The 17,003-nt window shown below is 35.7% G+C and overlaps 1 protein-coding gene and 1 long non-coding RNA gene across 2 annotated transcripts; both read right to left on the bottom strand.

Moving 5' to 3' along the window:
* Positions 1–5,118: 5,118 nt before the first annotated feature.
* LOC139132139 (chromosome partition protein Smc-like) lies at positions 5,119–5,904 on the bottom strand. The gene has a single exon (XM_070698530.1). The coding sequence runs from the start codon at positions 5,902–5,904 to the stop codon at positions 5,119–5,121; it is 786 nt and encodes a 261-aa protein (XP_070554631.1).
* Positions 5,905–6,139: 235 nt separating this feature from the next.
* On the bottom strand, positions 6,140–10,649 carry LOC139131095 (uncharacterized). Its single transcript, XR_011552046.1, has 3 exons — positions 10,420–10,649; positions 8,464–8,636; positions 6,140–6,172 (listed from the first exon to the last, which is right to left on the bottom strand). It is a non-coding gene; the product is annotated as an uncharacterized lncRNA (long non-coding RNA).
* Between the last annotated feature and the right edge of the window lie 6,354 nt (positions 10,650–17,003).

Genomic DNA, 17,003 nt, shown 5'->3' with positions numbered 1-17,003 from the left:
ACACAACCATGGACTTGTAACCACTGTATTCTAATCAAGAACAATAATCTAAATAATCAAGCATGCATAAATGCACAGATTTATCTAATTTTGTACTGAAAAAAATTATTCATCATAGACCCCAATGCATAGTGTATTGAATGACATTTGGTGAAATTCCAAAATCAAATTTCTTACACAACCATAGATTTGTAACCACTCTAGTCTAATCAAGAAAATTAATATCAATAACCAAGAGTACAGAAATGCAAAGATTTACCTATTTTGTATTGGAAAAAACTATTCATAATTTCATCATAAACACCATGGATAGTGAACGACTTTTTAGATGAAATTCAGAAATCAATTTCTTGTACACAAATGTTCATTTTACTTCCCTATTCAAGCAAAGTACATTTGAATACATTATCAAACATGTATAAAATACAGATATAGCATTGTTTGTGGGGGCAAATTGTCAATAATTTGCCTGATAGACTCCATGTATTATGATTTGATATTTTTGGATGATGCACTAAATCAGCTACATCTTGCCTTCTTATAGTTGCACAAAATATTGTGACCCTCCCTAAACTGTATGAAATACCATATCTCTTGAAAAATTCTTGCGTGATAAATTGCGACTGTCCCTCCAAAAACACCAGCCCTCCCCTCTGTAATTTGTCCCTAACATAACAATTGAACCAATTGTTATGTAAATTAGCTGATACTGTTTTATTTATTCCCGGGGAGAATACCGCAGTGATGGGGGGGGGGGGGAGGGTCAAGTTTTAGAATGTCGGACAAGGGGGAGGGTCACATTTTAGACAGGAGGATTGGGGGGAGGGTCACATTTTACGGTACAGGTGTTCGCGAAATTCTCCCGGCCCACCCCCCTGTAATTACTGAAGGCTCCCTAATTAAACTCTACATCTTAATCTACCATGAGATTAAATATAAGTACCTCTCTCTTAGTGTAAAGGCAAAAGAATAAATTTAAATTTCAGTTTAATAAATGGAACTACATACAATGTGGTAAAAAATAAACTATAATGACAATGAATTAAATCAGCCTGACAGGCTCATTTACTCCTACTTTCCTGATAAGGACAAAAAATATATGCGCAGATATTCACAAGAGTCATACAAAAATATCTTGTGTTTTTGTCCAAGGGAGAATTCAGTCAGTCTCATATATCAAGTTGACATTCTTGTAAACATACCCTATAGATATTCTCGTAAAACCGAAAACTAGGCATCACAAACGTCGCGGTTTTAAAATATTTTGGCTATCCATAGCCAAACGATAGCGAGTGACTTGCATGCAGTCGGTGCAATCATAGTCTACATCAAACATTTTGACGTTGATTATTGCATCATGCCGGTGCGCGAATTCAAGTACAAACCAGTAGAGCGACAAAACTGATGGTATTCTGGCGAAAAAAAACCAAAACAGGCAACAGTTAAACTAATAACGTTACATACCGTGACCGTACTAAATTACTCATGTCTGTTCGAGCATAGCTCTGCGTAGCAGGACTATGCATATGTGCTGATCATGAATGTACAAAAATAGATGGTGTAACCGACAAAACTTCCCATGCAACCGGTTAAACACGACCCTGCTGCGCAGACATGCATCCAGCCATGGATGAACCGCGTTTCGTTCAAGTTATGTCTCAGCGTTTGACACGCACGTATGTTCCCTGGCAAATCGATCAAAATATACGCACACTATCTCTTCAGCGACCAGAGTCAATAATAATACCAAATTCAACGTACATGTTAAGAAATTTACCAATTTAAATAAAGGACGAAAAATTCAAAGTGATCGCTTCACCAAGAGCACAGCGAACAATCGACAGACAAACAACGCTGGCCAGTAAAATACGCGTGTGCATACTAACCGGGGCTCGCTCTGGCTTACTTGACGCTGGGCTTCACAACCGGCCGCAGATTCCCTTCCCTGACATGTCTTCTGTCTGCCGCTAAAACAAACGGATTCGCCGGTATCCGATGAGTACGGCCATACGGTCTACAGAGTCCATCGTTGTTCAGCCTTTCGAAGAAGCCGTTTGTACCAAAGAATACACGAGGTCAACGAAAGTATCATCACCATAAAAAATCAAACTTACAAAACATGTTCGAATACACGAGGAAATGTTTAAAACGTTTCAAACGAGTCAAGACGGAGAACAAGATGGCGTCGGTTTTGATTCTTGAACTCAAATTTCGTCCTAGCGGTTTGCACATGCGCATACCGTAGCGATAACAGGTTAACAAAAAAATAACTTTAAAAGGGTAAAATTATAATTTGCAAACAATACATTGCATGCATCGCCACAAAGTAACAATTCTGACTTAACTTCAAATCAAGGAATACCAATGCCTGACAGTGATATTAATTGAAGTCAGTTAGTGGTTATAGAAACCATTGAAAGGACTGATTTTTAACCTTACGCTCAAAAACTAACTTTGAAAATGATTCAATCAACAAAATAATGCAAACGATTCTCTGGAGAAATTTGCCCGTGTGACCACCTTATAATTTTTTTTTAAGTTAGGGAGCATTCGTTTTTTTTTTTTTTGTTTTTGTTTTGTTTTTGTTTTTTTTTTGGGGGGGTTCTTTTTACGGGGAAAGGGGGTGTCGGTGGAATTTAAGCTAAAATGATGCAAAAAGCAACCCCCTCCAAATTAAATTTCTAAAATTTGACCCCGCCTTAATTCATAAATTGCAAAATGTGACCCCCCTCTCTGAAACAATTTTTTTCATCGGATTTGATTCATTAACCCTTTGCTCCCTGAGTGACTCCCTTCAAAAGTGTTTGCAAGAAAAAAGAGTGACCCTCCCCAATTTTCATGCGCAAAAAATAGCGACCCTTTGTGTGTATCAATAATATCTCAATTGACATATAATTTCTCATTTGATGTTTGAACTTTCAAAGAATCCTTTTTTAACTTGACAAATAATCACTTGGATGAAATTTCAATATCATATTTGTTGTTCACATCTGCTCTTTCAAACGCCCTATTCTCATTACGTACATTTACATTACTTGTCAAACATTAACGGAAGCAGAAATTTGGCTAATCTATGTATTGGAAAAAATATTCATACTTTCCTCATAGACTACGTTATGTATAGTAAATCAACATTTCAGTGAAGGTCCGAAATCAAATTTCTTGTTTAAATGCATGTAATTACAAAGTCCAAAAAATCTTTGCAAACACTTCATATACCATAATTTGAGCTATTTTTCCCAGTATTCAAAGTGTAATAAAAGTTACATTGTGAACATGGCATAAACACTGAAGTCTCTTTTAATTCTGCCACATATGTCAGCTGCATAACATTCAAATGCCAACTAAGTACTCAAAAACACTGAACCTATGAAATAAAATTCTCACAACACTGAAGTAACAAAACCGCTACATTAAACAAAAGAGTGCTATATTCGGCAGTAATACATTTGATTTTCATGATTGTGAGCGACACTCTTAACCACACCTATACTTAGCTTTACTTATCTGTATATCCACGCACTCTACAAAATGCTGCAACTGAAAAGTGTTAGGAAGTATGCCACAGCAAATGTAGTTAAGCAGGACAGGGAAAACTACTGAATTAAGCGTACATACATTTTTGTTTCACTGAATAGCAAAATATCGTCAAAACAAATCTAATAATTCAAATCATACAAGGTAATAAAATTACCAGGTAGTTTACACACAAATATTTACAATATCAGGAATGACCATCTTGAACCACGCATATAAGTTATTCGTGGTGATACAAGGTGTCGGGAACGGGTAAGAGTACCCTGTCAGTGCATCATGCTACATCCATCAAGAATGACCAAAAAGTGTCAAAATCAATAGTAATCCAGTGAAGCTACTGAAGCACTGTATTAGTCAAAGTTAGGAATTCTGTACCGTTTCAGTTGTGTTACAAATAAATATGCCGCATTTGGAAATTATGTTTCAGTATCTAACATAAACTTCAGCCTACTTTTCGAGAAGCCCTGCCTCAGGAGAAGAAAAATTCGACAGAGTCCCTTGTTAATTTCAGTTTGACGTCTTCAGTCGGCTGATGAATATGCTTCTCACGTTACTTCCAGCTATCATGTTGTCAGATTTTCGTCTTTATTTCAACACTGATGTATGAAGCGATTAATCTGAAGGAAAAGAATATGTCGAGATTATGTTACTGATTGTTTAGTGTAATCTTTGTTTGGCACAGAGGTGTTTATGAACTGTCCACACTGCTCCCATCCTACTCCGGCTATCAGTTGTAACATGATCCCTTTAAGCTTTATTCTGTCACCTTTCATTTACTCACTTCTGATTGTTTGCAGTTCGTAAACTGCCGTCAATCCCACCTCAATACCCCCCCCTCTCTCTCTCTCTCTCTCTCTCTCTCTCTCTCTCTCTCTCTCTCTCTCTCTCTCTCTCTCCTTTCAAACATGGGCCTTGGATTAAATCCTAGCCCCCCATTCCTCAGGGATTATGCTGTGTTCCTACGCTCAGTCTCGCAGGATGGATCCACACTTTTGGCAGTTGCCTGACCTCTAAGTTGCCGGATCTAAGTCATCTACTGCCCTTCATTCTTTCGCTTGACTGAAGTGGCTCTCTCCTGTACTTATTATGATAGTAATGCATTAGTTTATTTTAGAGGGGTATGTTTATTACTTCAACAATGTTCTTTCTGTTTGAGTTGCTTGTAATTTTGGATAATATAAAGCATTTTCAGTTTATCGCAATGCAGTTGTGGTGCGTTCACAAAAATCCATTTAAAGATTATATATAGTTTTGTGTTAATCCCTATGGTGGTTTGTTATAATAGCTGCCGGCTGTGCAATGGGACATCATCAAGAAAGGAAGCAGCAAATGTGACGCTACAATTAACCCATAAATATAGATTAGATTGCAGTTGAATTGTAGCAATGTTACCTTCATTAAATCCAGTGTCTGATTTTGAATTGATGTTATCGCTGTGTTGCATTGTCGATTCTGGTGTTGGGGAAGATACGTTAGCTAATGGATTCCCGCGCGGATGACCGTTGCCCCCAGTAGTATTCGCTGGCTGTGGAACGCTTTGTACAGGTTGTGTGATGGTGTTGCTGATGTTGAAGTCCTGGTTTAAGTTTGGCATCCCTGCACCACCATTTCTATCACCAAAAAGTTGTCGGCCTTCTTTAACATCTCTTGCAGTTTGTCTACTAACTGTGATAACTCTTTGAGGACTGGCATATTAGAAGAGATTGTTTTAAGAACTTCGGCGTTCTTCACCATCCCACTTTTCAGTTCTTCACCATTTATTTTCATATCTTCAACCTGAGACTGTTGTCCTCTGACTTCGTCTTTCAGTGCAAATATTGTGCTTTCTAATGACATTACTTTGCCTTGCAGGCTTTTATTCTCCTTTGTGAGTTTTTCCAGTGTTTCGGTCAGCTTCTTGTTTTCTTGTCTTATATTTAACTTCTCTTCATCAAGAGCTTGTTTGTTTTCTACAAGTGCATCCTTCTCTCTATCTTTCGTTTCTATACTCAACTGTAACCCTGCAATAACGTCTTTCAGAGACTTAAATTCTTCTTCAAGTCTGGTTTGTCTGGCAGCATTCTGTTCACTGGTACCTCCATCTCTTTCCTGTTTTCCAACCAAGTTATTAACTATATCGTACAGCTTAGTGATCCTATCAGCCTGGCTACGCTGCATTTCTTTTGTAGGTCTTTCCAACTCTGCAATCCTCGTGTTTGTAGCTTCTAGCATGTTCTCCAATAAATTTCTCCTCTCAATTTCTTGCCTGAGTATATCTGAAAAGCCAACTTCTTCCCTTCCCCTTGAATATGTATGGTAAAGCTGAGGTTCATTGGACGTATCGTTTACCTGTTTAGGGCCATCAAAAAGAAAAACAGCAGATATCATTTTGGCAATTTTAACAAGGGTAAAGAATTTACATTGGTAACAGGGTTGACAATTTTATTCCTTTGCCTGATATTCAATTTTTTAGATGCATATGAGATACCTGTAAACGTTACTAGTATGAAACGTAGCTTTTTTACGCTTATCTTAAATATAAAATCGCTTCGAATAATAAAATGAACATAAGGAGAAGAAAGCATGGAAAAAAGATGCCTTATCTTCTCATAGGCAATGCCTCACCTGGACTGCCAAAGAGATCTCGTCCGTGGTCCTAATTGTGCAAATAAGAGAAAACGTAAGTAAGAAATGATCATAAAAGGCCTGCAAATAGTCACTCTTTCAGATTTCAAAAAATGCTATAGCAGATTCATTCATTAAATCCAGAACAACAAGACATACATACATACATACATACATACATACATACATACATACATACATACATACATACATACATACATACGTACGTACGTACGTACGTACGTACGTACGTACATACATACATACATACATACATACATACATACATACATACATACATACATACATACATACATACATACATACAAATATTCATTCATACATAGATACATGCATACATAAACAAACAAACACAGACAGACATACATTTGTACATATACGTGTACCATACATACATTTTCATATATGCATATATCAGGCCAGTAGCCTGAGATATTGCATCGCTGGCGAGGTCATTTCTCCGGCTGTAATATCTCAGAGTTGCAAACAAAAAATGAGATAAAACATACTGACTCCGACTGTTGATCCATTTATATCTTTTTCAAAAATGTAACATTTTGCAAATGATACAAGAAGATCGTGTCATGAAAAGGGCGATAAAGTCTTTGGTTACTCATTCACACATGTCGACGTCCGCTATGCGTTATGATGCTGGAATGCGTAGTACATAGCCTGCTTGAAGGTCATGTAAAGATTGTGCTATGATATGTAAATCAGGTTCTTTCTAGCCAATGAGATTGTAGTACTCAAAAATCGCTATATTTAACAAATCAGATAAAGCGTTTCATGGCGTCATCGACGGTGTTTGACCCTTGGTAGAGTTTGGACACAATCGCGCAGTGCAATCAATCGGACAAAATGGGGCAGCTATCTCTGTTTGATTTTGCGTGAGTAGGAAATCTTGGAAAAAGAAAAGTAACTCAAGTGTTTAAGATACATTTTAGACGATGAAAGTCAGTGTCTATTGAAACGTCAACGTTTTTTCGTGTGGAATTGGATACAATAAAAGACGAATATCCCGAGATTTGTATCCGATGCAAACCTATATTTCTGTTTGCCATGTGTTTTTGGACGGTCCGAAATGAGAGCATGTCATCAGTCATTGCTGTTTTCTAAAATCATTTTACAAGATTAAATTTCTTCAGTCACTGTGCCTTAGATCATGGATTCATAGTTGCCGTTGGTGTTACATCGAAATAAAGCTGCAGGGAATTTGAATGATGAAACACCATTGCATACGCGTCAGCCCTGGACTGCAGCTAAGGAATTTGTATTGCCTACGGAAACATCAAGTCAACTGATTTGGTGATATTTCATTATGTTCGATCTGAACAGAGTAAGCTTTTATGATTTTACGGTGTGTGTTCGACATAAATTGTTCCCGGATCAGCAACTATGAGTTAACAACAAGTTATCAAATTTCAGATCGTGTTTGATAAATGTGCATAATAGATACATTCAAGTTAAATATGGTGACCACACAAACACTGACATTGAGCCTGAATCAGAGGTAGAGTTCTGATGTTTACTAATGAATTGGAGTAAAATCAAAATAACGGGTATTTTTGGTGATTTTGATAATGAAGATGGGAGCTGTCTTTCGATGCAAAAGGGAGACACCCTACCTCTCGCTGTCTCCCCTTGGGGTGTCCCATGTCATTTTTAAAGAGTTTTACCTGGTGCACAATTGCATCATCAATTGCACCTAGCAATTTCTCAAAATTCTCTACGCGCTCTCCCCCTCGGCCTCTCGCGCTTTCACTCCTTGTACTTTCAAATTGTTCCCTGTCAGATATCCTTGTGAAAACCAACATGCATGCAGTCATACATACATACATACTGACATACTGACATACATACTGACATACATACTGACATACATACTGACATATATACTGACATACATACACATATGAGCAATATTTTGAACACTTTGGAAAACGAAAATCAGGCAAAAGAAAGATTATCCTCGGAAGAGTTCTTGTTCGTAAATATAATATTAAAAATTTCTGTAGCTTATTTTGAGCTGCTGTATATAATTAAGAGGTTTAACCAAATGCCAGTACAATTGCAAAACTTTACAGTGTACACAATTGCGAGCAAATTTCTTTTCTTTTACTTACGCATGAATCAAAGTTACAGAAAAGTTTGAGTACTCATTACTTCTAGGCAAAGCTGTTTTCATAAGCTTTGAATATTAGGTGACCCAATTTTTCCTTATAAACTGAATATAAACGAAAAGCAAATCAGGTCCTTTTGAATGCCGTGACCATGCAGTTGGTCATATCTTTGAATACTTACATCAACTGCTTGAGCTCATACCTTTCAAAGCAGATCTTTGAGCAGAACGAATCGCGGTTGTTGAAAATGATGGCCGCCTTGCAAAATAAACACAAGGCCGTGCCGTCGTTTATGTTGGCTGGTCGCTGCATTGCTGCATACATACTGCACTTTAACCGCCTTTCTCTGCTGACCTAGCATAGAAAATGAGAACTTTCACTGTCAATAATCAAAATTAGCCGCTGTTTTGTTCTCTTGACTAACGTGGTCCGTGTCCTCAGTTTAATATAATAAAATGTAAATACTCGTAGCTAATATAATAAAATGTAAATACTCGTAGCTAATAAAAATAATGTTAAAGGATACTGCTCAAATGGTTGTAGCTAAAATTTGTAAAATATTGGAAAAAGAAAAGCGAGATTAGATCTTTTGTTGATGTGTTACAGGCAGTATTGTAACATATGATTATGGCCGGTCGAGTATAGGCACAATCAAACGCTACTCATTCTGTACATCTGAAGATCAGTGATGTTTCACTGGGATTGATCAATTTTGTTGATTTCCTTTTTGTGACTATAAAAATAAATAACATCACTCCATTTAATTTCATTATTTTTTCTGGCCACCATTAAACAGAGAAAAAGAGGTGTACTTGCGGTCCTCTACAGCTTATGGCACCTTTCATGTATACTGACTAACGGATTTGAACTAGGTTTCATTGGAACAGGGAGTGACGGGAAACTACACATTCACTTTCCTTTAATATTTTATATCAATGCTGTTGCATGGAAACACTACATAGGACTAATGTCTCGTGCCCCTTTTTCTTCGCAACAAGTATTTTACTAATGATAAGCGTGACTTCTCGCCCCATACAATTGTCCCCATACAGTATTACCAAGATTACATTTCACACAAAAGGTACACTTATTACCCATCTTACATCAGATTAGATTCTCATAGTGACATTGTAAAGCGTTGCCCTACTCGTCAATCCTTGTCTTTTTTCCCAAGATTTGTTTTAGCGAAATGCGAGAGATATCATAAATGGGACACTTTGTCCCTCAACAAAGGCAGATTTGAGAAAATAAAGGCTGTCACTACTTCTGGAAAAATGAGACTATTAGAGCAACATAAGTATTCATCGACTTAAGAATTCAATATCAGATGGAAGGAGAAAATAGTCTGAACTCAAATACCTCTTCAAGGGCATCTTCAAGGGCATAGGGTACTTTTTGTGCTACATTCTGAGAAATATTTAAAATATTTAAAATTCCGGATGACACACGTAGATGGTAACAGTATATAAAATTACAGGGCAAGGTTTGCTTTTAAAATAAGCCGCGAAATTTGTTGTTGCCATGTTTAGAATAAAGAGACTCTTGACTACAGGTATTATCCACAAACTTAAACTGAGAGTACTTTTAAAGCCAGAAAGTATTCGAGAAAGGGGATGGACTTCTTTTTTTCAATTGCTTTAGAGAAGTATGATCCGTTATCAAATCCTACTGAAGTATTGGATATCAGTGGCTTAAATTATACATATTTCCAAAGTCAGGGGGCTGGCAAGCATTTAGGAAAATGAGCCTTGTTGCTATCTCATCGGAAGTACGAAAGCACGCAAGTGTTGGGATGATGTACTTGTTGAGAACAAATCTCCATGGCTCTTGTAATTGATTTCATTTCTGGTTTGATTGATCGACCAATGCGTCCAGGTCGACAATTTATATTAAGCAGGCGTTACCATGAGATTGCTGTTACGTATACAGCCCTGAAATTTTACGAAGGAACTGAAATGAAGGACGTGAAATGTCACTTTTAACATCAAGTGCATAATTTCCAAAATGGCTGCCTAGAAATACATAACAGTGTGACGTATTAAAAATAACGAATAAACATGCCCGTCGTATACCGTGAGATTGCTTTTACAGACTTGAAATTTCACAAACAAATTGAATATAACGTTAAATTACTTACCTATTCAACGATATATTTCTATAATCCAAGGGGAAATGTTCTAAAAATGGTGAACTTTTCGCGGGCTAAATGAAATGGGAGCACTGTGTAATGTGGCTGTGCAAAATAGCTGTCTCATGTCATGTCATGTCATGTGATCAGCATCTTGTCCTTCTGTAAATTTTCGATTATGTGTATTAAAGGTTTTCAGAAAATGAAGACACAAGTATATTTCCGTTAAACTGTTTTTAGAATCACGCGTAATTCGAGCTCCTGACATTATTAATAATTGTAAACGATGTATACGGCACGTGTGTTCAACGGGTTAAAGGTCATGATAACATCCCCCTTGTGTTTTTTGACGGATACCTCATCGTTTATAAGTCACACCACTATATTTAGTCAATAGCAGTCGAAGACGTAGGGTCAATTTTTGTTGTACTTAACTAATGAAGAAATCATGCCTGTCGACAAGTCCTAAGTATTCATCGAAAAGTATTCAACTACCAGCAGGACGGATTACCGCTATCCACATATAGCGTCGGCCATATTTAGAACGTTCAAATATTGTATTCGGTCGAGTGAAGAATAATTCACCTACTTGACTAATTTACGTTTACTGCACGACCATTACGTGTGATATTGAAAGTATGGAACCTGACCTTAAAAAATTAGAAATTTCCAATGTTTGGCCTTAAAATTGGTCGAGCTACCTATAGGTTTGATAATGTTAAATTGTATGTCGTTGGAACAAAACGTGTTACCTTTGCAAAATTTGAGTGTCTGGCTAGACTTCGATCGATCTATCTTTTTCAACAGTCTCAGTAGAAAATTCAATCGTAACTAAAAGAGTATGTGACGATTGGACGACTGATTACTCCCTATTTCTTTCGTATGAGACTTGTCATTGGCAAATTAACGTTCCTTATTGGATTGACAGTGTGAGTTTGTTTTTGACGAATTTTTATATCTAGTTAGATTTAATGATGCATGTGACTGATAGCCGGATACAATCGAGCACCACTGTTGTATTATAAGCGGTAGTATCCACCCTTTAACCGCCTGCGTTATTTATCTAGATTACTTGCATCCATCGACAAACATAAACATGCGGACTAGTACTAGAATGCATCAAAATTAATTTTGAACAGCTTACTAATCAGTATAAAGCAACCGTTGCGCTCTGAAGATGTATATGTTGGTATACCTGTGTTCGTTCTGCTGATTTCAAGATTTTCCTTCAACATGACATTTAACAAAATGGCCACTATATTGTAAGATAAATGAAATCAAAATCACCCAATGATCTTCAAAATAAAGATGATGGAGATAGCTATGTCAATACTGAACAGAATAATGAGGTCTGGTTTACCGATTTAACACTGTCATATATACAATTTACAATATAATTTATCAGGTTTCGAAAGGAGTTGGTTCTTGTATTTAAAATGTGATAGATTACTACTTTTTTATTGGTTTTTGACTCAGCAGTACTTGAAACTGAAAGTGACTCTTTAAAATCGACTTGAAATTCAAAGTGGCATAACAAGAAATGTGTGTTTTTTCTGTATCCGTTCTTTTTAAAACTAATGCTTGTTCGTAAACTAGGCCCACTATCTGGAAAGTTTAGATCATGATACCTTTCATTGCTTAGGACATACTCATATCATATCATTTCAAGCCTATATGGATCTGAGTAAAGCGAATGCAATGCAGACACATTTTTTTCCAATGTATATAATTATGGCATTTCTCCTTTTGTTCAATTACGAGCACATACAGATAGCCTCATTCTCGGCTGCCTTCTGGAGTATTCAATTATATTTTACTTAATTCCTAGCTATTCTAAAATATTTTGTTGCATATGCCATACACAATCTTATCCAGGACCAGTTAAAGTGTGCCATGTGATACGAAATTACAATTAAATGTACCGTAAAGAAAAAAGTTTGAGTGACGCTAGCACCCAATTCTTGAATTTTTTATGGTTCCAAGACAAGAAATTGACCTTTTAAAGCTAACAACTCTCTAGTGGTGTATAAGCTCAGAACCCCCATTAATTATATATTTTCGGAAAGCCAAGATATAGGGAAACATTTTGGTTACCTGATTGTCACTATTGTTTACATAACTATCACATGACAGGTAATTTGCATAACCTTTCAAGAATCGGTTTTTCCTATGTGTTGTTTCGATGCTTGGAGATATGTGGCTTTGAGATATTGACCACCAGAAAATTGTTAGACTAAAAAGGTCAATTTCTTGTCTTGGAACCTTAAGACAAATAAGATTAATATAAGGTGACTGTTACCATGTTTTGCTGCGTTATAATATGCGTGTATCCTGATTAACGATGATGTATGAGAGAAATACATTTTCAGAATATTTAAAATGAGTGTGAATGATATGCCGCCTTAATGGTGTTTTGGGGAACATGATACCATACGATAAACATACATATACAAATAAAGGTCAAGAAGTGTCATGTCATTGTCAGAAATTCTATTCCTTGGCTCTTCTAGTATGATGGTGAATATTGTTTATCTCAATTCTTAACCTTATAAAAGTAGGATGTATCATGTGACAAATCTTGACTAAAATAGAGGTAATTTTTTGTGGAAACTACAGTGTTTTCCTAGAGACCTCTCCCACATGTATGTATCTCTACCCCGAGGACTTCATTAATTTATTATGCTTCAGTCACAGACTAGCCGTCTGTCTTCTTGCCAAATATTTCAATATTTCGTTTTCTCATATGGAAGTAAGCAGTTCTATTCATCATAATTTAGCAGTGTAACTATGGTCTAACGCCAATTTGATTTGAAAAGGGGTCCAGAAAGCAGCTTATCCTAAATCCACTCATTTTACTTCTTTCGGGATTAAAAAGACACTCGTTCCTTCTGGTGAAACACGTAGTAAATGATTTACACACTGTAAATGGTTGTAATTTCATGATATACATAACACATAAAGGCAAGTAATATGTTTGATGTAATTTTATTCTATTCAGATTAATCCTCTATCACTTGTACAGCAGTACGCCAAACACTATTACTCGGATTTACAGTTTGTAGAGTAAAACAAATAACAGCGTAAGTAATGACGCTTCAACTTGGTGTTATGTCAAAATAGTCTCAAATTATTACCAAATATGAAATGAAAATTCTTATGAAATGAATTTAACGAATTTAAACTTTTGCCACGTGTTTGCAACTTCATTGAAAGTATGATGATCAACATCATCAACAGTATTCACTTCAGATTAATTCCAAAGGTTATTAATTGAATAAATATAATTAGCTGAAATAAGAATACTAAATTTAATTGACTATTGTCATTGTATCAAAACTTTATGTGGCAGGTGTAATTGCCTTTGGTAAAGTCCTTCAAGCTATATATGCCAAGCTGTGAAAGCTCATTAGATATACAAATTTTAAGTTAGCTGACATGAAATGCAAACTATCTTTCATCACTTACACTTATTGACACATTGTTTCATCAATATACATAGCAAGCTTCATAAACTTTTCAGAGTGCCCCTGTCTTATATCCCTAATTGTGAAAGTTGGTTAAATATGCAAAATATGTAACTCGCTGTAAAAATAATAATTTATTTCATTAATATTTTATCATGTACATAGCAGGTTTCATCAACTTTTATGCATCAATCAACACATATCTGTAATTAGAAAAGTTCATTAAATATGCAAATTAGTAATAAGATGTTTTACAAAAGCAAACTGACTTTTGGTAATAATATATCATAGTATTCACGACATACATAGCAAATTTCGTCAACCTTAGTCGAATCAATGCAGATATACATCCCTAATTAGTAAAGTTCGTTAAATGTGAAAATTAGTAATTAGCTAAAATAAAAATACTAAATGACTTCAATAGTGTTATATTGTACTATCTTCAATGTACATGGCACGTTTTGTCAATTTCGATTAAGCCAATCAAGATATATATGTCTAATTAGGAAAGTTTGTTGAATATGCAAATTAGTAATTAGATGTTCTAAAATATCTAACGACTTTTGGTCATTATAGTTTCTTCAATGTACAGATAAAGTTTTGTCAATTTTGGTCAAGTCAATCCATACATATCCATAATTAAGCAAGTTCGTTAATATTTAAATTAATAATTAGTTGAGGTAAAAATGCTAAATGACTTTCAATCAGGGAACTGACAACATGTCACTTAGTCGTACTGATGATCAGGTAACATTTTTATTCAAAATTTACAAAAAATCCGTATGTTAAAATATTTCCTTAGCAGCCCCGTAATAAAGAATCTGTTGTGTGTCGATCAAGGTGGTATAGAAATTCCGAGATTTCTATTTAGACTGTAATGGAACTGACTTTATTAGGCTCGCAATATGATAAAACACACTTTCTCTATGGAAAACCATGACTGACTTATGTGGTCAAATAGCTTGGTGTCTTAAGTATTATCATGTTTATTGTTGTCCTAAGAATTTACAATGTTGATCTGGGTATTTTAAATATTTTGCTTGGCTTTAAACATATTGTCCTAGGCATTTACAATTTTGTATTAGGTTTTCGCTATGTTATGTTGGGCATAACATGTTGTCCTGGGCATTTACAGTGATGTACTTATAAAGTCTACTATGATGATTTATCATCTAACGGTAGTCAATAAATTGTAGCCATCACTGAAAGACCCTTGATTCTAGTGTATATTTAGGCATAACAAATATACATTTAGGAACAATTATGTTTATCGACAAAGTCATTGAATTTTCTCAGCAGTGTTCCAACATTCGGCAATGTTAATTGATAAATTACATGATTATAATCAATGTATTTCTTCGAGAGCTGCCTTATTACATCACCGTATCATCAGTGATAGGAGATCATTTAACCTTGAAGCCGAGCAGTTATATTTGTGTCAGATGTACACAGATACTGTAAAGATAATGTATTTACCTTTACTGAATGAAGAAAAGTCAAAATTTGCCTGGCAGAGGGCATGTAATCTGAACATCTGTCGATTGTTTGGGGGACAGTTACGCACAGAATCAGATAAATGAAAATTTTCCCTGCCTACATTTGTGCCCGTTTACTGAAACCATCATAAAAGTACAAGAAAAGACCCGTTTGTACATGAAAATCGTTGAGTAGTGGCTCTTCAAGACCCTCTAGCTCAAAAAGTAGGACAGGAAACCCCTCCTTTTTCTATTTTGTTGGCAATATAAATCAGGGCATAACATGTACACAAGCAAGAAAGATGACAATATTATCTGACATATATCTGGGGATGCTCTTTGCTGACATAATCAAAAATGACAAAAAGGTCCGTTTGTAGCTGAACGTGTATTGTGTGAAAACACATTTGAAGGGCGAAGAAGTGACATTGGTATGTACATATGTATGTCACTTGAACTTAAATCCTAGCTAATGTGACACATTTTGTTAACTTTTTCTTATTCAAATAACTGCACTATAGCTTAAGAACGTTTGTCTGTGTCCTTTTTGTGAAATAAAAACTGGACAGCATTTCTACGACTTTTGTCGGCCATTAGTATGTGGATATCATCTTTCCATTTTACTTTACGTGTTTGATGAATTCAAGAAACCCACCGTGCAACTACTAGTAGAAGGATTAGTTGCAATATTAAACACGTTGGGTAAAGCACAGATTATGAAGATAAAATTATTAGGCATGATTGTAAGCATATCAACACGAAGCAATTTTAGGCAACGAATGCTGCCAGTCGGTGCAATTATACTCTTATCTTCATCGATTCTTAATTGTTTACCAACCGAAACTTACGTTCTCATTAAAATTGCAAAAGAACTGAAATGTTAAAAATTTGCAGGTTGCAATCCAATTTACCTATCTCAAAATCTAACTGTCCACTCCTGAGTCAGTATGCTCTCAACCAAATGTTTACAACATTTTCAAGTACCCGTGTTCCCCTATAGATTGCATGCCGACATAGGTGGCATTGTGTGGTGTAACGCAAATATTTCTATTCACTGATAGGCGGAAACCACAAACCGCAATGACAATAATAATAAGGCAGCTGATCTTTTAGGAAATCTTTCACATTAGAACCACTTGGTTGTTAAAGGAGATAGATTGATTGAACTTTTGTTGAAATAAAGTGCATGATACGGGCTAAAATCATCGACGCTGAGTCAAAGATCTCTGGGTACAGTTGGGTGGTGATACATGCGTACTAGAGTTGATGGCATTTAAATTGTTACGGACAACATATGAAGTAACACTATACCCAAAGTCTGTATGCCAATGCCAATTTGCTCTACAAGTATAGAAATGTTGAACCTACTAAGATCAATGATTTATCGTCCAAATTTTGTATTGTTAAAAGCGACTGTATAATTACTTCTTCTAATATACCAAATTTTGACCCCGATTAGAAAAGTTGCATTATGGATGATAATAAACGAATCCGGATAATCTCAAAGCTGATAAAAAGAAAACCGTGTCATGACACCTCTTATTTTCTATAACAAAATGGACATGTTTGATTTGATACTGCCTGGTACTTTAGACAAAGTTAGGTTTTATATGAAGTGAGGTAAAATAATACGCTACCTCTAATATTTTATATT

This window comes from Ptychodera flava, chromosome 4, assembly GCF_041260155.1.
Source record: "Ptychodera flava strain L36383 chromosome 4, AS_Pfla_20210202, whole genome shotgun sequence".
In the NCBI taxonomy this organism is placed as follows: domain Eukaryota; kingdom Metazoa; phylum Hemichordata; class Enteropneusta; family Ptychoderidae; genus Ptychodera; species Ptychodera flava.
This window is presented reverse-complemented; position numbering and strand designations above follow the sequence as displayed.

What these genes read in the sequence shown, in the direction of transcription:
- LOC139132139 (XM_070698530.1), bottom strand. Translation starts at nt 5,904, where the DNA reads ATGATATCTGCTGTTTTTCTTTTTGATGGCCCTAAACAGGTAAACGAT.